General features: G+C 37.2%; 1 protein-coding gene across 6 annotated transcripts in view; it reads left to right on the top strand.

Annotated features, from left to right (window-relative positions):
• Positions 1-24,367, top strand: part of LRRC28 (leucine rich repeat containing 28) — a 158,786-nt gene extending 134,419 nt beyond the window's left edge. For 3 of the 6 annotated variants that reach the window (XM_058542348.1, XM_058542349.1, XM_058542347.1), the window contains 3 exons: positions 1,585-1,760; positions 3,386-3,545; positions 23,908-24,335. In XM_058542348.1, the coding sequence (XP_058398331.1) occupies positions 1,585-1,760; positions 3,386-3,545; positions 23,908-23,980 (409 nt within the window). In that variant the 3' untranslated portion in view covers positions 23,981-24,335. Of the gene's footprint in view, positions 1-1,584; positions 1,761-3,385; positions 3,546-10,684; positions 10,741-23,907 lie in introns of those variants that run through there. The other 3 variants (XM_058542352.1, XM_058542351.1, XM_058542350.1) reach the window with 3 other exon arrangements.
• The last annotated feature ends 705 nt before the right edge of the window (positions 24,368-25,072 follow it).

The following is a 25,072-nucleotide window of genomic DNA, read 5'->3' as shown; positions in this document are numbered from 1 at the left end:
GTCAACTCTTCTCTCCAATCAGGTCTCTGCTCAGATGTCAGCTCCTCAGAAAGACTTTCTTTGGTTATGCTATCTATAGTGATACAGCTCTCACTCTATTTTATTATATATTTATCTCTTTATTGTCTGTCTGCTTTCACTATAATAAGCACAATTCCAATCTTACATATGTATCTAGCAGACTTGTATGGTCATATGTATCAAATAATATACACAAAAATGTTCATAATAGACCCACACTGGAAATAGCCCAAATGTTTTTCAGTTACTACACAGCAATGAAAATGAATAAACTACAGTACATGCAGCAACATGGATGAATCTCAGAAATGTAATGTTGACAACGGGAGTCAGATACAGAATATTTCATGCTGTTGAAAAAGGCAAAACCAAACTATAGTGTTAAAATTTGGAATACTGGTTCCCTTTGGGATATGGGTTCTGCCTAGAAAGGGGGCCCAAAGTGGCCTTCTGAGATTCTTTTGCTTGAGCCAGATGGAGAAATTGGTTGAGTGAAATCAGTTGTGTTATAGGTCAGATATTGTCTCCTCTGTAAAATCTTCCCTGATTATCTGGACAGAGTCAGTCACTCTATCTTCTCTGTAATTATATTATAATATGATTAAAATTATATTGTAATTATTACATTTTCCAAGGGAAGAGAGTCATCTTGTTGTTTTTCATTTAAGTATCTTGACTGACTGCCATATAGTAGGTACTCTGGAAATGTTTTCTGATAGAAGGGATGACCAAATGAAAGAACTTCTAATGAACAAACGAGCCAAGGGCTTCTGCCTTCCGTTCCTGTGTCCTCTCCTTCATTGCCTGTTTCTAGTTGAGGTTAGGGAGATAATCTCATGTTGTGTCCGGAGAGCCACGGTTTGTTGGCACCTGTTTGTCATTGGAGAAGAGAAGTGTTGAGGTGTTTAGGTAATCTGGTGGTCTCGGACAGGAGGTAGAGTAAGATCAGTCAGACTCCTGAGCCATGGTAACCCTGCGGCCGAGGGAACAAGGACATCTCTGCCTCTGGTTATGAGTGGCTGCAGGGAATAGGGCGTGACTTGGCTTATTCAGTAGGCTTTGGCAAGAAATTTTCCCCAGAAGTTTATGGAAGGATCCAATAAAGTTATCTTCTACCATTAAAAATCTATTTGCTTTGTAGGGTTTTTTCCACACAAAAGTTCTATTAAACCAAGGTACTGTAACTCAACAGAGAGCTCCTTTTTCCTTTTAATTTTGAAAATTTCAATAAACATAAACTTGGTAGGGGTAATAAAATGAGGATAAATAGGGCTTACAAAGCAAATTGCTTAGATCCTATGAAGGAACGTTCTTCAAAGTTTGTTCTTACTGGAAGTGACTGGACCTCAGCAATGATTTAGCTTAGCTGAGTTCCAACTGATGAGTTTCAATTTCTATGGCAGGTTTTATTAAGGAACCCAGGATAGCATCTGTTCACTTTAAAAAGAACTCTGGCAATTCAGCAGTATCTTAAAGTTTTAAAAGTATATTTTGATTAACACATTTTTTTGGCACATCTTTTCCTTTTTGCTGATACTACTGTGAACATGTGTCTTTCTGCAGCTGTGGTGCTCCCATTCAAGTTTCCGAGGTGAAGCTGCTTTCCTTTTCATCAGGGCAACTAACCGTTTTCCTCCCTGCCGAGGTGAAGGCCATAGGGACAGAGAATGATCGCGTCCTGCCTCTGCAAGAGTTGGCCATGAGGAGTCTGCATCACACCTACCACAGTTTCCTAAAAGGTATATAGAACTTTTCTTTTTTTTTCACTGCCTCTCATTCAGTGAACTTAGAAATTGTGTTTTATGCTGCCTATTTGGTGTTCATTTTTTTTTATTATAGTAAAATGTACATAACATAAAATTTACCATTTAACCATTTTTAAGTGTTCAGTTCATTGGCATTAAGTACATTCACATTGTTGTGCAATGGGACTTTTTTTCCATAAGAAAAGAAGTTTTAATATTTTATCAACACTGATCCTTTCAGTACTCCCTCCAGACACAGAGAAGCATTCACTAAAATATGGTCTTCAATCACAAAGGACAGAGGTTAAAAGTTAAACTATGTGGTTTAAATGAAGGAAATTGGTGTTTGGGAACGTTTATTTGGTGGAAGTGAGAAGGCTGGCAGAGGCACTTTCTTCAGTAGGAAAACATTCGCAGAGATCTTATCCTTAAAGCAAAGCTGGATACCTTTTTCAGCAAAGCAGGTTTTTACCGTGTAGCCTCCTCACATCTGAGAAATTTATTTACCTCAAGGGGAAGAAATATCAGGAGCTTTTGGCAGTATTACCACAGCATGCCAGCTCTTAGTTTGGAAAGGATTTGGCAATGTGTAGATTTCATAGGTGTTGTGGAGTGAATATCTGAGATGCTTTAAGAATATTTAAGGCAATATTAATAAGAAAAATGCATTTAAGTGTTTTTAAAACTGATAAATGTCTTGTCTTTGCTTTAAAAAAAAGTTACATACAAAGATAGCCAACATTAAGCTCCAGGAATGTCTAATACAAAGTTAAGTTGTTTTTTAAAACTAAGCAGAAAGTTATAATTATTCACCTATGAGTAAATTACATTTTTCTAAATAGTGATTGATACGTCTGGACAGATATAAAAGATGATAAATTAATTTGTATTTTCTTCCCGAAGATGAGTCGATAATTTTTAGGTTTCACCTCAATATGACCATTTCTCTCTCCTGGATGTTTACCATCAGTAGCAACCCTGTGTACATTTGTGCTCAAGATTGCCTGGGCCACTGGGATGTTTTGCATCAGGTGTTTCTTTGGTGTAGCTCAGCTAAGCTGAGAAGGAAGCACTCTGTTTTTATTAATGCCAGCTCATGGGAGTGAGGCAAGGAAAAGCTTGGTTTCATTATTTTTCATTTTCTTTGATTTCTTTGTTTCCCCTTTTCATTCTTTTCAGTAATATAATTTAGCTTGATTAATACTAATTGCCCAATAGATTTAGAAAGAACTTAAGGAAAGTCAGTTTCAGTCTGCAGTCCCAGTCCTTGTTTTATTCTCTGTCTCTTTTAGAAGTTTACAAACCCTTTCTGGGTAAATTAATGCCTTTTTGATCTCTGTTCTTAAGTAATATTTGCTCTTTCCTTCCTCTACCTCACGACAGCTTCTGGTTACTCTTAAAAGAGTAGATTTAGGTTTTCTCTTAGTATCAAAAATGTAAAAAACAGCTTCCGTTTCCAAATAATGTTACGTTTTTATTCAGTGCCTATCAAATAACAGAATTTTCAACATGCAGTACTTTAGCTGAACTAACTTGGTAACAGAGAGAAATATTTTAAGAAGCCTAGTTTAAGGAAATATGATTTTTTCATTCACACGTGATTTTCTCTTGTGTTCCAGATTTGGACTTTCTGTCTCCAATCTCATTACCCAGAAGTCTCCTGGAGCTGCTACACTGCCCCCTGGGGCACTGTCACCGGTGTAGCGAGCCCATGTTTACGATTGTCTACCCCAAGCTCTTTCCCTTGAGAGAGACACCGATGGCAGGGCTGCACCAGGGGTAATCATGCCTAAGTGGGCACCAGGGCTTACACCGGGGCGGGGGTGGGAATGTGGGGAGGGGCGGAGGACACGTATCAAAGTATTGGGAAGTCAGCAGCTGTAAAGGGGCATCAAGTGCTTCCTGAGATACAGCTAAATGAAACAAATGCACATTTTCAGCATCACAAGAAAACTGGACTTCCTTTATTACTTTTTTGGTCATATACAGAAGAGTTTTATTGTATATATTATTTAGTGTAGCTCATTCTTTGTAGGAGTCTTTTCCTGCTGTTCCCCTATTCACAATAGTCTTTAGGCAATAAGGAATGTAAGAACAAAATATTTGTTATATCATGGGACCAGCCCAGCTCCTCTATTTAATTGGCGTTGCTAACTGAAGGTGTGTGGCTGAACTGTGTGTGTGTGTGTGTGTGTGTGTGTGTGTGTGTGTGTGTTTCTGTTTTGAATTTCCAACCCTTCCAAATGACATTCTCTTGCCGCTCTCTATTTCTTGGCACAATGCCTTAAATTTGCTAAGAATGTTCACTAAGTAAAAACCCCTATCCTGGTAGTTTAAAAAAAGAATACCAGACAAACTTTAAAGTAGGACATCAAATGAAAAATCCCCCATTAACACAACCGTAGCTTATAGATTTTCTAAATTTAGGATTTTCTAAATTCACATTTTTCGAAGTTAAAAAAAAGTACTATAATGCCTCACTTATCCATCAAATGTAGTATTTTGGGTTAGTAAATTTTCCAGATAGCTTGTTACTTCTATTCAGTGCCAAGAAGCGTTTCCTTTGTAATCATTTTTATAGAACAAGAGCGAGCATGGGCAGGGTGCTGAACCTCTCTGAGCCTCAAAATGGGCATAGAACAGCCTGCTGGGCAGGGCCTCTGTGAAGATTAGCAGAGGATGAAGGCGAACACCTGGCATATAATGGGTGCTCAACACATGGTAGTTACCTTTCCATCGCTCCACCCACTCCCTCCCAAAGCTGCATTTATCTTTTTCTTACCCTGAATAATCCTATTTTGCTATACTTTCAGTTCCTGTTTCAACTTTCTATATTTTTAATGTTTCCTGCTTTTCTGCGCCTGCCTACAGAAGCCCTCCTCCAAACCTTTCTCATTTGCTGCTTCTAATTCCGTGTGATCAGATCAATACCTTTAGTGGAATTCCATTTAAATTAGAGTTAAAAGGACTGAGTCAGGGCCTGAGTGTCTTACTACATGAATAAAATTAACAGATAAAATAGACACATCTGTGAGAAGCAGTCGTGCATAGCAGTTAAGTGCACAGGCCCTGATTCTTACTCCTCCACTTGGAGACCTTGGGCCAATTACTTAACATCTCTGAGCGTCATCTTTTTATCAATAAAATAAGCATAGTAATAATACCTATTTAATAAGGTCATTGTGAGGATTAAATGAGATTATTCATATAAAGAGCCCAGGATGGTATCTGGCATGTAATAAATACTAAGTAAATGTTAAATCTATTTTTGTAGCTCAGAGGTTTTTTGTAAAATTTCTTTGTTGTATGTGTTTTTAGCAAATAATCGTCATATTGGTAAGATATCATAGGAAAAGCTTAACTAATTCATTAAACTATAGTATTATGCACTGTTGTTGTACAATTTCCTATAGAAGACATTTCCTTACTGAAAATATGAAAATGAAAACAGTTCAGTATGGTCAGGATGCTCTGTTAGTAGCTGATAAAATTCCAAATACCTATTTAAAAAGATAAACTTTCTTTTCATCATGATAATTTGTGAAAATAAAGTAGATTTTTCAAATGAAGTCATTTTTGTGTTATCTTTGTATGAAATTTGGGGAACTTATTCAGTATTTGCATTTACCGCATCTTATTTCTCTACTACAACCTAGATATTCAGTGTGAATAATCTTATATTGTTTGAGAACATAAATATAAAAGTATCCATTTAATACATAGGACTTAGGCAATGCCCTTTTGTTGAGCAAAGCCAGAAGTGTCTGTGTTTATAGCAAAGATGAAATGTCAAGATATAAACATGGCTTTCTGTGGTGAGTTAATGGTAGGGTCTGAAAATGAGAGTTTGTGGCTTTCATTTGGTCCACCAGACTTTGCTCCTTCCCATGTTGCTATGGAGATTATATTAAAAGCATTGACTTCCATTTCTACCATAGTCTTTAAAGTACTTTCTTTTGTAACTGTAAACCAAATATTTGAATCTCAGCAGCTCATTGCTGAAAATAAAATCAATATTTTTAACATCAGAAACTCTAAAATATCTGGATAATATTATTTTTAAGTTTTCTAATATATTCAGTTCAGTTTGCATTGCTTGTCATAAAATAATACATTGTATCAGCCAATATCTAAATTAATGTGGACATCTGGCATGATTTTAAAAGAACATATTGACTATTCTTCTAAAATACCAAGTCCTATATAAGTGTTAGCTCCAACCTAAATTTCATACAGAGTGAGGTAAAAAGAAATTACAGTATTTTGCATAAACAATAAATACCCAAACCTTCAAATATCTGTAGCAGAGAAGAATGCCTAGTATATTCATGACTTTTGATCATTTTCGGCATAGCAAATTTTCATTCCCAAAACTTACTGTTCATTTGTTAAAACAGAGAACATGAACTTGGAGGATTATTTATTAGTATAACAATATGTGTCTGGCTTTTCTCACAAGTTCTGTATTTCCCTGATTCTATGAACCAAGCTACTCAAGGCTTTTCAGGGGTATTGTATTCATTTGCTAGGGATGCTGCAACAAAATACCACAAAACTGGTTGCCTTAAACAACAGAAATTTATTGTCTCACAGCTCTGAAGGCTAGAAGTCTAAAACCAAGATGTTGGTATGATTGGTTTTTTCTGAGGGCTGTGAGGGAGAATCTGTTCACCTTGTCTTGTAGGTGGTCATCTTCTCCCGTCATCTCTTCACATCACCTTGCCTCTATGTATGTCTGTCTCTGTGTCCAAATATCCCCCTTTTATAAGGACACCAGTGATACTGCATTATGGCCCACCCTATTGACCTCATCATGACTTAACTAATTACAACTGCAATGATCCTGTTTCCAAATAAGGTCACTCTATTACTCTGCAGGGGCCTCTATAACAAAATCCCATAGACTGAGTGGCTTAAACAACTTAAATTTATTTTCTCACAGTTCTGAAACCTGAAAGTCTGAAATCAGAGTTACGCATCATCAGTTCGTGGTGAGGACTCTTCCTGGTTTGAAGATGGCTGCTTTCCTGCTAGCTCACGTGGCAGAGAGAGTGTGAGCACACTGAAACACAAGCTCTCTGGTGTCTCTTCTTATAAGGGCACTAATCTCGTCATGAGGGCCCCATCCTCATGACCTCATCTAACCCTAATTATCTCCCAAAGACCTCATCTCCAAATACCATCATCACATTGGAGGTTAGGACTTCAACATATGAATTTGGGGGGATACAGTTCAACCTATAACAGTCTGCCCTCTGGCTCCAAAAATTCATGTCCTTCTCACATGCAAAATAAATTCACCCCATTCCAACACCCCAAAAATCCTAACTCATCCCAGCATCAACTCTTATGTTCAAAATCTCATCTTAATTATCATTTATATCAGGTATGGGTGAAACTTGGTATAATTCATCCTGGGGCAAAACTCCTCTCCAGCCTTGAACCTATAAAACCAGACAAGTTACCTCCATTCAATATATAATGGTGGGACAGGCATAAGATAGACATTCCCATCACAAAAGGGAGAACATGAGAAGGAAAAAAAAGGTCATGAGTTCCAAACAAATCTGAAACTTAGAAGGGCAAATTCTATTAGATTTTAATGCTTGAGAATAATCCTCTTTGGCTAGATGTTCTGTCCTGTAGGCCCACCAGGATGGCCCCACCCCCTCAGCCCTGGGTGGGGCCTGCCCTCTAAAACCAAGAAAGTTGCCTCACTGGAGTTGAAGAGGTGGCCTCATCTCCCAGGTCATTCTTGATAGCTTTTCTTGATAGCTCTATTGCCCTTTTCCTACCTGTAGGATCTCGGAAGCCTGACAGCATTGCTTCATCCTGTCCCGTCTCTGTCCCTTTCAGTCCAAGCTGACAGGGCTTCTGCTGAAATGGTTGACTGGATCCACAAGTCACATGCCTAATCTCTTAACGAACGGTTGTCCAGCCACACCCTTGGTGTTTTCTCCAGCGCGTGCTTTCTCATTCTTTACAAGATGGATAGGCTGAGAATTTTCCAAATCTTCGAGTTCTGGTTCCTTTTTGCCTAACAATTCCCTCAATTTATCTTTCTCCTCTCAACATTTTACTGTAAGCAGCAAGGAAAAATCAGACCATGCCTTCAACACTACTTAGAAATCTCAGCTAATACCCAGGTTCATCCTTACAAGTTCTACTTTCCATCCAGCAGAACACAATTCAGTCAGGTCCTCTGTGCTATATAAGGATCATCTTTCTTCCCGTTTCCAATAACACGTTCCTCATTTTTGTCTGAGACCTCACCAGAAACACCTTTAACACTCATATTTCTAGCAACATTCTCTTAATTCAAGACAATATATGTATTCTCTAAGACAGTAGAAGCTTTTTCTATAGCTCTCCTCTTTCCGTTGTGAGCACTCACCAGATATCCTTTAATGTCTGTATTTCAGCCAACAGTCTCTTCAAGGCAATCGAGGCTTTTTCTGCCATCCACTTCAGAACTCTTTTAGCCCCTACCCATTACCCAATTTCAAAGCCACTTCTAGATTTTTAAGTATTTGTTACAGCAGCATCTCACCTCCCAGTAGCTAAATCTGTATTGCTTAGAGTTCTCCAGAGAAACAGAACCTATATCTATATATATAAGTAGAGATAGAGAGAGACTGATTGATTTTAAGGAATTGGCTCATGTGATTGTGAGAGCTGGCAAGTCCAAAACCATAGGCAGACTGGCAGGCTGGAAATTTAGAAAAGAGTTGATGTTGCAGTTTTGAGTCCAAATTCCACAGGGCAGTAGACTGGAAACTCAGGCAGGGTTTCTATGTTGCTGTCTTAAGGAAAAGTCCTACGTCTTTGCTCTTAAGGTCTTCAACTGATTGGATGTGGCCCACCCACATTATGGAAAGTAATCTGCTTTACTCAAAGTCTACTGATTTAAATGTAATCATATCCAAAAAATACCTTCACAGCAATATCTAGACTAGTATTTGACCAAACAACTGGGCACCATGGCCTAGCCAAGTTGACACACAGAATTCCATCACAGACATTCAAAAGATCTCACTTAAATCACCAGGGTATTTTGAGACAGGAACTACAAATGGCCCAGAATCCCAATGGTTCTTCCCATACTGCTGGGTTAAGTTTTAGCCATAACAGATACTATAGTGTACACTCAGGTGTTGGTGTGGTGACATCTCTGCTTTTGTGCAGTGAGGCCCTGGGCTAGAATGAAAAAAACTCACCAGCCTCAGGGGTCAGGAGATCCAGCTTGGAAGTTGAGCTGTATTACTTCTCTTAGTACTGTAAGACAGGTACTATTACTAGATTGAATCATGTGAATCATACACCTCAGCACTTCCATGTGGTTCAACCAAATAGAATCTCCATTTTACAGGAGGAAGGGGAAGGGGGAACTGAGGCACAGAAAGATTAGAAACTGGGCCAAGGTCTCATAGCAGAGCTGGGATTTGAATTCTAGCAGTCTGGCTCCAAATCTCTGTTTTAGACACTATGCTGCAGTTAGCTACTAAGTGGATCACTAGATAGCACAAAGAAATTTTGAAATGATACTCTTTAATACGAAATGAAGATAAGCTCCAATATTCTGAACAAGACACTTTTGAAATACATATGTGTGTGTGTGTATATATATATGTACACGTGTACATATATATGTGTGTGTGTATGCACTAAGAAGTCCAGCAGGATGCAGATCCAACTCTTAACTATGGTTATCTTGGGAGGGAGAAATGTGGGGTTATGGGGTGGTTAGGGGGTACTTTAATTTTCAACTCTGTATACTATAGAATCATTTGAATATTTTCAGTGAGGTTGTATTTTTACAAATACACAAAACAAAAATTTGAAAAAAATAATATATCTAGAGGGATTTAAAAAAATCCTTTGTTTTTTAACCTGTAAACTATACAGGTTAAAAAAGAAAAGGAAAGATTCTTGTAGCAAAATTTTTTGTTTAGTTAAAAATGTTTAGTTAACCTGTTTAGTTAAACAGGTTGCATAGTGTGATCCAATTTTTGTCAATTATGGATGTGAATATATATATAAAATATATATATATAAAATACTATATATATAGTATTTTTTAAATATATATATAGTTTAAATTGTTTAAATATATAGAAAAAGTCTCAAAGACTTTTCACCAAAGTAACAGTGGTTTCCTTTGAGTAGTGTTGAATTTTTACAACAAACTAGATTACTTTAGAAATTAAAAATATGTTGAATTATTAAAACATTAGTAGATAAGTGGTTTTTTATTTTTATTTTTTGGAGGGGACAAAATAAATCTATTCAATTCATACATGATCATCGAAGCACAATTAGAGAATACAATTCTGCAAAAGGAGAATATATCAAATGAAAGTACTGCCACTAGAAATGACCATTGTTAATATTTTAGGCTAAAGTAGAATATCTCTTAATTGACTTCTTAACTGAGGGTTCATTGAACCAGATTATTGGTGCTCCCTATTGCTTTTTGTTTTTTAATTGTAGTAACAACATTTAACATGAGATCTACCCTCTTAACAAATTTTTAACTCTTAACAAATTTTTAAGTGCACAATACAATATTATTAACTATAGGCACTATATTGTACAGCAGCTCCCTGGAAGTCTTGCATAACTGAAACCATACCCATTGAACAACAACTCCCATTTCTCCCTCCCCCCAGCCCCTGGTAACCACCATTCTACTCTCTGCTTCTATGAGTTTGACTATCTTAAATATCTCATGTAAGTGGAATCATGCAGTATTTGTCTTTCCGTAACTGGCTTATTTCACTTGGCATAATGTCTTCCAGGGTCATCCATGTTGTTTCATATGGCAGGATATCCTTCGTTCTTAAGGCTAAATATTTAATGTTCCATTGTATGTATATACCACATTTTCTTTATCCATTCATTTGTTGATGGACATTTAGGTTGTTTCCATATCTTGGATATTGTGAATAATGCTGCAGTGAACATGGGAGTGCAGGTATCTCTGAGATCCTGATTTCAGTTCTTTGGGATATATACTCAGAAGTGGGATTGCTGGATCATATGATAGTTCTATTTTTAGTTTTTTGAGGAACCACCATACTGTTTTCCATAGCGGCTGCACCATTTTACATTGCCACCAACAGTATACAAGGATTCTAATTTCGCTACATTCCTTGCCAACGCTTGTTATTTTTTGCTCTTTTGGGGTTTTTTTATAATAGCCATCCTAACAGGTGGAAGGTGGTATCTCATTGTGTGTTTAATTTGCATTTCCCTGATGATTATTGATGTTGAGAACCTTTTCACGTACCTCTTGGCCATTTGTCTTCTTTGGAGAGATGTCTATTTAAGTCCGTTACCCATTTTTAAATCAGATTATTTGGTTTTTTTGCTATTGAGTTATAAGAGTTCCCTATATAGTTTATATATTAACCCTTTATCAAATATTTTTTGCAAATATTTGCAAGGGAAACCCTTTGCAATGGTTTCCTTTGCTGTACAGAAGCTTTTTAGTTTGATGTAGTCCCATTTGTTTATTTTTACTTTTGTTGCTTGTGTTTTTGGTGTCATGTCCAAGAAATCATTGCCAAGACCAATGCCAAGAAGGTTTTCTCATATGTTTTCTTCTAGGAGCTTTGTAGTTTCAGGTCTTAAATTTTTTTAAGTCTGTAATCCATTTTGAATTGATTTTTTGTGTATGGCGTAGGATAGGGTCCAATTTCATTCTTTTGCATATGGATATCCAATTTTCCTAGCACCATTTGTTGAAGAGACTATCCTTTTCCCATTGTGTATTCTTGGCTTCCTTGTGGAAAATCAGTTGACTTTGTAAGTGAGGGTTTCTTTCTAGGCTCTCTATTCTGTTCTGTTGGTCGATATTTCTGTCTTTATGCCAGTACCATACTGTTTTGATTACTGTAGCTTTGTAATATATTTTGAAATCAAGAAGTGTGATGCCTCCAGCTTTGTTCTTTCTTGAACTTTGTTTGGCTAATTGGGATCTTTTGTATGAATTTTAGGATTTTTTTTTTCTATTTCTGTAAAAAATGCCTTAGAGTTACTTCCAAATAGCTTAGAAGAACTCATCCACTCATTTCTTAGTTGGCCCAGTCAGTTAGCAGACATGCAGTGAGCATTTAGTGCAAGCGGGGCACTGTGGTAGGCACTGGCACCAGGGCTTCAGTCAGCTGCTTTCAGGCTCAGATTTACGGAGATTGGTTCTTTCAGAAATTCTCTTTTGTCTTTTAGGCCAGAGTGATTACATGGGAGGACCAGATGTCTGGGTTACTATTTTGCCTTGGGATAGAAAGAGACCTGTTATTAGAGGGCTTGCAGAACTGTCTTTGTCTTATGGCTTCCCATTGTCTTTCAGAACAACTAATACTCCCTTCTCCCACTAGTTTATTTTTAAATAGTCTCTTCTATCTAATTCTGAGATAGGTAAATCACTTATGACATTTTCTTACCCATGGTTTTTGTGGGTATTACTTTCTTCTATGAACCTAATTAACATCAGTAATACTGATATTATTTGCTTACTTGTGTTTGGGATTTTTTTTTTTTCTTTCAGCAGAAGCCTATTCATTGGCACCCTCTTAAGGTGACTTATGAAATTTTGCACAGGTAAAATATTCTTAAACAAATTTAGGTAAATTGTTCCTAACTGTTTCTTCCTCATTGTATCCCTCATCAATTATGTATTGACCATCTGCTATGTGCCAAACTCTGTACTAGGTACTGGGGATTCAGCTATGACCAAACCACCTGATACTTCCTTTCCCATACATGTCTTACTCCTAAAGTTCTAGGGCACGGACCGATCAAGTGGAGAAGCAAGTATGTAATATTTTTTTTTATTGATGTCATAATAGTTTATAGCATTGTGAGATTCCAGTCGTACATTATTTGTCAGTCACCATATAAATGTCCCCTTCACCCCTTGTGCCCACCTCCCAACTCCCTTCCCCTTGGTAACCACCAAACTGTTCTCTCTGTCCGTGTGTTAGTTTATATTCCACATATGAGAGAGGTCAACAAGTATGTGATATTTAAGCCTCTAGTTCTGCACACAGAATCTTCCCATGAGAGGATAGTCGCTATTAACATAAATCTAACAAGCAGATACAATATGCTACCAGATGATTCTCCCATAAGTTAATATGTACATAAGCTTGGAATTTCATCTCATCAACTCTAACAAATATTATTTTTCTTCTGGCTTGAGTTTCTGTATGAGTCAAGGATATGCTTTTTGTTTCTAATCAGGAAACACGTTTGCAAAGAAAATACCACATTTCTTATGATTTTCCTGGGCTCTAATATGTGCCAACAACATTGTGATTTGTGTTTTTTAAGAATAGTGGTATTTCTGTATTTTGAAACTCAGCTGAAATGCTCTTTCTTCTGCCTTGCCTATAAATATGCTCAGAGATTCTAAAGCAACAAATGTCGTGTCTGATGTTCTTTGTGGAATTTATCAGCGACTTTTTCCTAACTGTAGAGTTTATTGCTTAGCTCAAAGTTTCTCCCCTAAAACTATCATGTCTCTGGTGCCACAGTTCTGGAATTTTAAAGAACCTAGCCAACACAAATCCATTCTTAAGGCAGTAGATTTGTTGGTGTACTTGTAACAACTTAGATCATTAATGCAACAAGCAGATACAGTATGTTATCAGATGAGTCTCTCCAAAGTAAATAAGTACACAGACGGGATTTCTTTGTAGCACAAATATGACACCTCCAGGTTACCCACCCTATTCCCTTGAGCTTCATAAGGAGTTAATGATGATCCACTGGGCATTATGCTTCAATGAATAAAAATCCCACATCTTTATGGAGTTGGATTCTTTTGCTTAGAATTTTTAAAAAATTCAGTGGTTGTGGTATGAAATGTATCATCTCTATGAATGATTTTTAGTTAACGTAATTATCTTCAAAAAACAGAAGAATTAAGTTTAGTTAGCTGATCCTCAAAAATGCACTTGCCATTTAAGATCATTTTGTGTCTGAGTTTCATTTTAATTGTGATTTATACAAATATATACATTCTGGTGTAGCAAATTATCTGAACTAGGGTTCTAACCAACTTTAATATTTTTTAAAAAAATAAGGTAATACAAAATATTTAATAACTTAAAATTTACATAAGTTCCTGAGTTAAGAAAATCTCAAAAGTGATACTTGCCTTTTCATTTTTTATGAGTGTAATTTGCAAAGCAGAAAGTTTTAATTTTGATCAAGTCAAATTTATCCATTTTAATTTTATAGTGTTTTTTGTGTCCTAAGAAATCTTTACCTACCCCAAGGTCATGAAGACGTTCTCTATTTCGTTCATTGATCTGTGTCTGTCTCTCAGTCAATACCAAACTGACTTGATTACTGTAGTTACATAGTAGGCCTTAATATCAGGTAAAGTGATACTTCCACTTTATTCTTCTCTTTCAAGATTGTTTTAACTATTCTAGGGCCTCTGATTTTCCATATAAATTTTAAAATAAGCTTATCTTTGTCTCCAAAAAACTTTACGCTAGATTTTGATAAGAATTGCATTCAATCTGTAGATCAATTTGGAGAGAATTGACATCTTTGCCATGTTGAGTCTTCCAGTGCATAAACACAGTATGTCTCTCCAATGATTTAAGTATTCTTTTATTTCTTTCATCAGCATTTAATAATTTACAGCACATAGATCCTTAAATGTTTTGTCACGTTTATACCCAAGTATTTCCCTTTCTTTGTGTAATTATAAATATTATATTTTTAAATTTCAATTTCTATGTGTTCATTGTTAATATATAGAAATGTGATTGATTTTTGTATTTAGATCTTATGTGCATGTAACCTTGCTGAACTTGTTTAAGAATCTAGGACTATTTTTTGTAGATTCCTTGGCATTTTCTATTAGACAATCATGTCATGCTGTCTGAAAGTAGGAATAGTTTTATTTCTTCCCTTCCAATCTGTATGCCTTTTATTTCTTTTTCTTGCCTTGTTACCTTATTAGAACTTCCAGTGCTGTGTTGACTAAGGTGGTGAAAGTGGACCTCACTGTAGAGTGTGGTCTCAGCAATAGGTTTTATAGATTCTGCTTATCAAATTGAGAAAAATCCCGTCTGTCCCTACTTTACTGAGAGTTTTTATCATGAATGGATGTCGTATTTTGTCAAATGCTTTTTCTGAATCCATTGATATCATGCAAATTTTTCTTCGTTAACGTGTTGATATGGTGGATGACATCGATTTTCAAATATTGAACCAGCCTTACATACCCAGAATAACTCCCGCTTGATCATGGTGTATAGTTCTTTTTATACATTTCTGTATTTAACTTGTTAATATTTTGTTGAGGCTTTTTGTATCTATGTTCATGAGAGATATTGGTCTGTAGTTTTCTGGGTTTGTCCTCTTTGTCTGGCTTTAGAGTCAGAGTTATACTGACCTCATAAAATGAGTTGGGAAGTGTTCCCCCTCTTCTATTTTTCTGAGATAGATTGTGTAAAAATTCCTCTTAGTTTTTCTTTAAATGTTTGATAGAATTCTCCAGTGAAACCATCTGGACCTGGAAATTTCTTTTCTTTTTTTTAATTACAAATTCAATTTCTTTAATAGTTACAGGACTATTCAGGTTCGCTGTTTCATCTTGGTTGAGTTTTGGTAGTTTGTAGTTTTCAAGGAATTCATCTATTTCTTCTCAGTTTCCAAATTTATGATGTGAAGTTGTTCATAGTATTCCCTTATATCTTTTTAATGGCTGCAGGATCTGTAGTGATAGCACCTGTTTTGTTTCTTATGTGAATTTTTCTTCTCTCTTTTTATTTTTGTCAGTCTTGCTAAAGATTTATCAATTTTATTGATCTTCTTAATCCTAGTGAAGTTTTCAATTTCATTGGTTTTTCCTCTTTATTATTTCCTTCCTTCTGCTTGTTTTGGATTTATTTTGCTTTTTTTTTTTTTAGGTTTTTAGGGTAGAAGATTATTAATTTGAGACCTGTCCTCTTTTTTAACATAACATTTAGTGCTATAAATTTCTCTCTCAGCACTGCCTTACTATGTCTCAAAATTTTTGATATATTGTATTTTCATTTTCATTCAGTTCATGTAAGTTTTTTATATCTTTTGAGACTGCCTCTTTAACCCTTGAGAAAGTAGTCATTTGAACCATGGGTCAAAGAAGGTCAAAGAACTGTGTTGTTTAATTTCCATGTTTGGAGATTTTCCTGTTGTCTTTCTGTTATTGATTTCTAGTTTGATTTCGTTATGGACAGAGAACATGCTTTATGATTTTTACTTACTTTAGACTTAAATTGCTCTTCATTCTCTAACTTCCTGGTGGAAGGTTATGAATTTTAGAGCTTTCTTCCTTTCTAATACATGTGTGTAATGCTGTCAATTTCCCTGTAGTACTGCTTTTACTCAGTACTCATAATTTTTTAATCAGTTGTATTTCATTTTCATTCAGTTCAAAATATTTTAATTTCTCTGGACACCTAGTCTTTCATCTATGTGTTACTTAGAATTTAATTGTTTAATTTCCAAATATTTGGGAATTTTCCAGCTATCTATTATTGACTTCTAGTTTAATTCCATTGTGGTCTGAGAACAGAGTTTGTATGATTTCTCTTCCTTTAAACATTTATGGTGTGGTTTTATGTCCCAGAATGTGTTCCTTCTTGATGACTGTTACACATGAGCTTGAGAAGAATGTGTATTTTTCTATTGTTGGATGGAGTATCTATAAATTTCAATTAGGTCCAGTTGATTAATGATGTTGTTGAGTTCAACTGTATTGTGTCTGCTTTTCTTCTTTCTTGATCTATTAATTACTTAAGGGGATGTTGAAGTCTCCAACTCTAATAGTGGGTTTGTCTGTTTCTCCTTGTGCTTCTATCATTGTTTGCCTCATGTGTTTTGACACTGTTATTAGGTTCATACGCATCTCACAGTGTTATGTCTTCTTGGAGAATTTGGCCCCTTTATTATTATGTAATGCCCCTCTTTAGGTCTGATCATTTTCCCTGTCCTGAAGTCTGCTTTATATGAAATTGATATAGCTATTCCATCTTTCTTTTGATTAGTGTTAACATGGTATATCTTTCCCCATCCCTTAACTTTTAACCTGTCTGCATCTATATGTTTAAAGTGGGTTTCTTGGGCCGGCCCCGTGGCTTAGTGGTTAAGTGCACACGCTCCACTACTGGTGGCCCGGGTTTGGATCCCGGGCACGCACCGACGCACCGCTTTGGCCATGCTGAGGCCGCCTCCCACATACAGCAACTAGAAGGACGTGCAACTATGACATACAACTATCTACTGGGGCTTTGGGGGGAAAAGAAAAAAAAAAGGAGGAGGATTGGCAATAGATGTTAGCTCAGAGCCAGTCTTCCTCAGCAAAAAGAGGAGGATTAGCACGGATGTTAGCTTAGGGCTGATCTTCCTCACGAAAACAATAAAATAAAATAAAGTGGGTGTCTTGTATACAACATATAGTTGGATCTTGTTTTTTCATCCACTCTGACAATCTCTGTCTTTTAATTGGTATGTTTAGACCATTCACATTTAAAGTGATTATTGATTTAGTTGGATTAATATGTACTGTGTTTGTAACTTTCTATTTTTCATATGTGTTCTTTGTTTGTATTTTTAATTTGTTTCTTTTCCCTCCTCTTTTTCTGCCTTCTCTGGTTTTAATTGAGCATTTTATGTCATTCCGTTTTATCTCCTCTTTTAGCATATCGATTATTCTTCTTTTTTAAAAAGTTGTAGTCATAGAATTTGCAATATACTTTTTTAACTAATCTAAATCCATCTTCAAATGACACTATACTGCTCCCTGTGGAGTACAGGTACTTTGTAACAGAATAGTCCTAATTCCTCCCTCCCATCCCTTATGACATTGCTGTCATTCATTTCACTCTCCATCTGTTGTAGTCATATAATACATTGTTACCCTTATTACTTTAAATGAGATATATTTTAGATTGATTGAAAATTAGAAAAATACAAGATTTTATTTTACCTTTATTTATTCCTTCTCTGACAACCTTCCTATTTTTTTATTTAGATCTGATTTTCTGACCTATATCATTTTCCTTTTCCCTAAAGAACTCTTTTCAATCTTTCTTGCAGGGCAAGTTTGCTGGCAATGAATTCTCTTAGTTCTCAGTTTGTCTGAAAAAGTCTTTATACTCCTTTACTTTTGAAAGATAATTTCACTGGATGGAGAATTCTAGGTTATGATTTTTTTTCTTTGAGCACACTAAATATTTCACTCTACTCTCTTCTTGCTTGCATGGTTTCTAATAAGAAGTCTACTGTAATTCTTATACTTTTTCCTCTATAGGTAAGGTTTTTCTTCCTCTGGCTTTTTTCAAGATTTTCTTTTTCTTTGGTTTTCTCCAGTTTGAATGTGATATTCCTATGTGTAGTTTTTAATTTCTGTTTTTATTTTTGATATTTCTCCTACTTGGTGTTGTTAAGCTTTTGGATCTATCATTAATTTTGTAAAATTCTTAACCATTATCACTTCAAATATTTCTTCTCCTTTCTCTCTTTCTTCTTCTGGTATTCTAATTATGAATATGTTTCACCTTTAGAAATTGTTTCACAGATCTTGAGTTTCCTGTTTTATTATTTTTTTAATTCCCTGTTTGATAATTCTAACATCTGTGTCATATCTGAGTCTGGTTCTAAGGTTTTCTCTCTCTTCTCAGCATGTGCTTTTTTCTGCCTTTTGGCATGTCCTCTAATTTTTGGTTGAAAGTCACACATGTTGTATTGGGTAATAAGAACTGAGGTAAATAGGCATTTAGTGTGAGATTTTATGTTAATCTGGCTAGGAGTTGGGCTGTGTTTAATGTTTGCTGTAGTTGTAGGTACCAGACACTTCAAATTCAAATTCAAATTCCTTTAATGTCCTTGTTTTTTCCTGCTCACTTGACTTTGGGCTTCCCTGTGTACTCCTCAGAGAGTCTGCATCTTGCAGTTGTTTTATCTATAGTCTTCTGTTCTTATGCTGGAGCCCAGTTACTCTGGTGGTAAGGTGTGAGGGAGGGAAGTGTTCTGAAATTTTATGATTATATCTCAGTATTTTAGTAGGCCTGTATGTCTGGGCTGTGACCTTCACAAGTCTTTCTTGTGTCACATAGCTTGCTTTCCCCTCTTAGGTGAGATGGGCAGGCTAGAAGGAGCTGGAGTAGGAAGAATGCCCTTCTCCAGCTAAGAAAAGGCTCTGGTAAACTCTTTTCCTCTGGAGATCAGTCCTTTGTTATGAAGCATGTGACATGTCGCACAATAACTACTCTTTCTCTCCTCCTGACTGAGCTGCAATGGGATCTTTTTTTTGGATTTTCACCATGTCCCTCTGTGTGGGGCTATGCTAAGATTGCAGCCCCAGGGCTATCTCACTCTCAGGCTAATCCACACTCAGCCTCCAGCAATTCTAGCATCTTCTATCGAGGTAAGCAAATCTCAGCTGTGACTCTCCGGATTCACCTGCCTCTCCAGATTTTGAGGTTGCAGTTTGCCCTACAATCTCAGTTCTCTGGTGGGTGGAAAAAGAGTTGTTGATTTTCAATTTGTTCAGCTTGTTCTTATTATAAGAAAAGGAGTGACAACTTCTAGGCTTATTATATGTCAGAGATGAAATTGGACATGTCCTCTGTTTAATTTCAGTTCTTTCAAATTTGTTGAGGTTTATTTTATGGCCCAAGATATAGTCTTTCTTGGTGAATGTTCCATGGGCATTTGAAAAAAAAATGTATTCTGCTGTTGTTGGGTGGAGTGTTCTGTGTGTGTGTCAGTTAGATTCTTTAGTTCATTGAGTTGTTTACTTCTTTTATACCTTTACTGATTTTCTGTGCAGTGGTTCTATCAGTTGCTAAGAGTGGGATGTTGAAGTCCCCACTCTAATTGTGGATTTATCTATTTCTCCTTTCAGCACTATTATTTTTTTAACAGCTTTATTGAGTTAATTCACATATCATACAATACACTCGTTTAAAGTATACAATTCAGTGGTTTTTACTATATTCACAGATATGTGCAACCATCACCATGTCAATTTTAGAACATTTTTCTCACCCTAAAAGAAACCTTGTGCCCTTTAGCTGTCACCTCTCTATTCCCCCATACTTAGCCCTATGCAACTACTTATTTACTTTCTGTCTCTATAGATTTCTCTGTCCCAGTCCTTTGGCTAAGGGGAACAGGCTTTTCTTGGAGATTTTTTTTGTCTGTGCCTGTTGATGGTTCTGGGTTGGAGGCTTCTGCAGCATCCTATCTGAGATATGTGGGAAGCAATAAGGAAACCTAGGGAACTTAACCACTGCTGTGTTGCTCCTCAAGTCCCAATGTCCCTAGGCTGTTCACCTTCATTCTGTGTTTCAGAAACTTCCTATGCTTGTTTGTGGTGTTATGACCAGGGTATTTTAGTTGTAAGAGGAAGGACCTGGGAGGAATGGGGCTACTCCATCTTAGCAGAACAGAAAGTCCCCACCCAAATATATTTTGCCTGCAAAATTCAGCTAGATTTCTCTATCACCTCTAGTAGGCTTATTTCATATTAAGTATCAAGTGTGCTTGGTACTTCCAGTTTGTATTCCCTCACCAATACGTATTTTAATGTCTTAGTGAGGGGAATGTCTTCCTGACCCGCCCGAGGTTTTCAGGAGGTGGCTGAGCAGGTTGCACCACATTGGATCCACTTCAATGTTTCCATTTCTCTAAGCTTTTGATCTCCTCTAGCCTATGCAGTGGGGTCTAGCATCTGTGTCTGGTTGACTGTAGGCCTCTATGAGTCAAGACTTCTGTTAACCATTACAGGTGCTTGAGCTAACACATTAAATCCTATCAGGCGTATGTGAAGCACCCTTGTTGGCCTGATCCAACCTTAGATTTATTCTCGCTGGCTCATGTACTTAGAATCCATTTCCATGCTTGCTTTCCAGGTTCCTGCTAATAAAATTTGGAAAGATCCTACAACTTCTTCATATACGTTATCTTTCCCAGGAGCAGCCCTTGCAATTATCTCTCTGGATCAAGCTGGGATCTTAGTCTTTTATAGCCCTAGAGGCAGTGAGTATTGTTAGTGGTGGATACTGAAGAGACTAGGCATTTTGTTTTTAGGTAACCACTCTAGATAAAGTAAGTGAAATATTTTTATGTAGGGAATGCTAGTTTTCTTAGAAGGTAAGAAGAACTGTTTCTGATGTGAAGAAATGTTTAGAGATATTAGAGGTTCAAGGTTCTTAGCTTTGTGTCTACACAAAGGTTTCCATCTCAAATCTCAAATTCCCGCTCCTTCCCAACCAGCAGCTTTACCTTAGCATAAGAGACTAAGCATGAATATACCTTTACCTGGTATGTGATTCTGCAGCCCGTACATTCAGGCCTCAGGCATGAATGAGCTACATAGAATAAGCTTCATAAAATAAGAATTCCTTTAAGGCCACCATAGAAACTTGCTGATTCTTTACCTGTGCCTTGACTTGAGAGTTCAAGGCACTAAGCTTTTCTCTTTTGGGGAGGTGGAGGATCTCTTTAGTAGTCAGAAGAAGACCATCTCACTCCACAATCTTTGAATTCACCGTGATGCCCAGCAATCAAGTGCCACAGCCACTTGGTCTCCCAGCGCCTTACCCTCATTGGCGGTCTGTTTAAGTGATACTTCTAGTAATCATGATGCCACGCATACTACTGATTAGCAGTGTCTTATTTTTCCCTAGCAAGGATACCACTCATGCACTCACCAACCCAATCCCAGCAGTAGTCTGATGGACTGTTTCCTTAAGCCCCTCCTTGTAACACATACTAAAACAGTCACATATAACTGGGATTTTGAAAACACATATAAGCTGAGATTTTGAAGAGAAATTAATGGAGAGGGACTATTCACAGAAGTTTAGGCAGGGCTCAGAGCACCCACAAGGCTGATAAAGCACCTGGGAATTTACAGCAGTAGGAAGCTTTGTCATCCTTGATCCTTAGGCCTGAAGGACAAAAGGGGATCTGGAGGCTGCTGAGAACTAGAGCTGTCAGAGAGGGCTGCCCATAGGAGCTCTAGTCAGAGAGATAGAGATGAAGTAGGATAGAAATATTCATCCTTTCCATAAAAGCAATGAGAAAACTGGCAAAAATTGTCAGAATCAAATTTTTCAGAACTCTGGAAATTAACAAAAGGCTTACAGCAATCTGGAGTGCATTTATCCGAGAAAAGTGGCTGAATCTCAGTAAGAATAGAGACCTTTGTGAAATTTTAACTTATTATAGTCCCATCTTCTAGTCGTAACCTTGAAAACCAAGAATCTGCAATCACAGTTAACACCAGCAGCCTGGCAGCAACTGGAAAGAGGTAGAAGAGAGTGGGAGCATCTTCGAAGGCCCATTGCCAGAGCACTGTCATTATTTGTCCTGTTTGGTGGTTCACTAAAAGACCTCACTTGCAAGCCTGTCTTTATTTGACCTCAGTCAGAGCTCACCAATGCAAAAAGCCTCTTCTCTGAGGGTGTTCGTCAAAAATTTTCAAAACGGTTACAGATGATTGCTTAACTTCACAGGTGCCTGAGGCACTGGATAACTGTTGGGGCAAACAATTGACTGATCATAAAGCTGAAAAGGAAAATTAGGAGAATGAGGTTTCCATAGGGGTTCTGAAAAGTACTAACGTATTCCTGGGAGTCTGTAAGGCCACATGCATGCATAGGGATGTGAGCCTGCTCAGAAAAGACCCAAGAAGGCCCTGAGCTCTCACCTCTGGTTGATTCTGAGGCTCTGTGCAAGCAGGAAGTGAAGGCTAAGGCAGAGCTCTCAGCTGCCTGGGTGAGTGTTGAAAAGTGTTACTGGAGCATAGTGGGAACTGAAGCCATACAGAATGGGCCACCCATGGCAGCTTTACCCTCCCATTATCCAGACCTACTTGGAAGCCAGTTGGTAAGGGAATCCAGGATTGGTCCAAATCTAAGATGAGAGGACTCATAGAGGTAGTTCTAGCTCTTGCCTTGAGGTCATTTATCAATCAAGATGAAATGGGGGCACAGCTTCTTTTGGAGGATTGTCAGGGACCAGGGAAAAATAATAAAGGCCCACAAGGTAACAAAATGATTAGTTGTTACTAGATACTTGGTGGGGGGTGGAGGGATTGGCTACAGATGGACACAAGGAAGTTTTTAGGATAAGGAAAATATTTATATCTAAATTGTGGTGTTAGTTAAATAATTGTATATTTTTCAAAACTCATTCAACTGTATACTTAAAACGGGTGAATTTTATTGTATGTTTATATGTAAATATACCTCAATTAACTAGACTTTAAAAAAAAAAAAGAAGAAAAGAAATATGCAACTTTTCTCTCTTCCTGCCCTTTACCTTCTTGCTGTGCCTCCCACTAGCGTAATCCAGCCAGAAACCAACAATCAGGCAGCTTTGGGGTAGGGTCTGCAGAGGTCACCTCCCTGGGCTACAGAGAAAGGCAAAGAGTGGACTAAGGGTTGGGGAAGTAGGAAACAGTCGGCACAGGCGGTCTTATGAAAACAGCAGTAGACGATTCTCTCCTCACCAGAGGATAGCACTTCTGGTGGGAAAACAAGGCATCTAACAGCTGGAGCTGTCCAGAATGGGTCACGGGGCTCTGACTCGCTGTGGAAAGGTGCCAAACAGGAATCTGAGATGGCATTCCTCTGCTGTGTGAGAAGATCCTCAAACTCTTACTCAGATTCCAAAATTACCTCTATAAGCAATCTGTGCAAATACATTTGTAGGATAAATTTCTTAAAAGTCTACTTTTTAAGTTGTTTGGTATATATGTGTTCTAGCTAAATTGATGATGTTTTCTGTTACATGGTTTTTATACTGTATTTCAAATTCTATCATTGCACTGTTGGTTCTAGTAAGCAGAATTCAGACCATAACGTGGAAAAATGTTATTTTTCCTTAGCTGCTAACTTAAGGATATTATGTCATCTGAAAACTGCTAATAAAATGAACACACACATACCTCACCTGATTCCAGTGCTCAATTTTAAAAGGAAATTTACATTTCTGTTGTGTACTTTGTTGACCATGCCTAATCCTTTATTTTAACAAAGAAAAAGACTGTCTCTAATGGAAGGAATCCCAAGACTTTAATCTTGAACTCACAGTGCTCTTCTCTCCCTTTTTCCCCTTCCAGGAGGACAGCTGTTAGTTTTGTGGCTTACTGCTGCTCCACCCAGTGTCTGCAGACTTTTGACCTACTGAGCTGATAAACACTCAGGAGCCTCAGGAGTATTGCCAGCTTGACACACAGTCGCCTGCATATCACACGCTGTTTGTGCGGCAGAGGGACAGGAGAGGCCAGCCTGGCTGAGCAGGCCCTTACATCCAGTCCCGTCAAAGGCGGGGGACTGCAGAACACTCTGTAAATGTCATGATTGGGCTTCAGGGCTAAAATGCCTTCACCCTTCCTCTAAGTTGGAATATATCCTCCCCAAAATTAAGAACTCTGACTTCTGTGTTTTTCTTTTTATGTGAGTGTGTCTCATACGCGGACTATTCAGTTTGATGTGCCTCCCCAAATCTAATTTAAAGCAAGTTTCAGTTCCCTGAAGAACCATAATTTGATAATATAGCCAAATTAACTTTGAACACACATACCTTCAATGATACTTCTAATCTTCTCCTCTCTCTTTCTTTCCTCAGAGAATGATTTCCCCCAGAGGGTATCCTCCATGTTTTTAACGAATTTCAGCAAACTCCACGGCCCCTGTAGTATTGAACAGCAGGGAGGGTGCCTGAGTTGGCAGCGAAGTTAGACTCCAGGGGAGGCTCCTCAAGGGTCCTAACACACACCCCCTGGAAAGCTACAACCTTGTTTATAAGTTTTGCAACGTGTTAAGAGACTTTTGTGAGAGTCTCTTAATTTTATTTAAAAATAAAAATGTAGATTATAGAAGAATACACTCATTTTGAAAGACTGTTTATAGAAAAATAATTTTTGAAATTTTTTATTTCCTGGTAAGATTTTTTTATATGAGAAGAGTTTGAGGAATATTTGAGGCTTTAAAAAAATCTGATCTTTTTCTTCTAGATTTAAACATTTTCTGGCTAATGAGAAAAAGGGAGAAAAAAACACATCAAAATATAACCTCCAGTGTTTCTTGTTAGATGGGTTTATGATTAAATTTATATTGACTTTGAAATATTTTTGTTACACGTGAATACCAGGCTTCAGCTACTTCTGCTACTAGTTTTTAGCAGGGTGATTCTAAGGACAACCTATGCACATGGATTTAAATACCTAGTGCATTCGATTATCTTAATTTTGACCCTAGATTTCTTATGTATTTAACAACACT

This window comes from Diceros bicornis, chromosome 5 (assembly GCF_020826845.1).
Source record: "Diceros bicornis minor isolate mBicDic1 chromosome 5, mDicBic1.mat.cur, whole genome shotgun sequence".
Lineage (NCBI taxonomy): Eukaryota > Metazoa > Chordata > Mammalia > Perissodactyla > Rhinocerotidae > Diceros > Diceros bicornis.
Note: the sequence above shows the minus strand (reverse complement) of the source record. Positions and strands in the feature narration are given on the sequence as shown.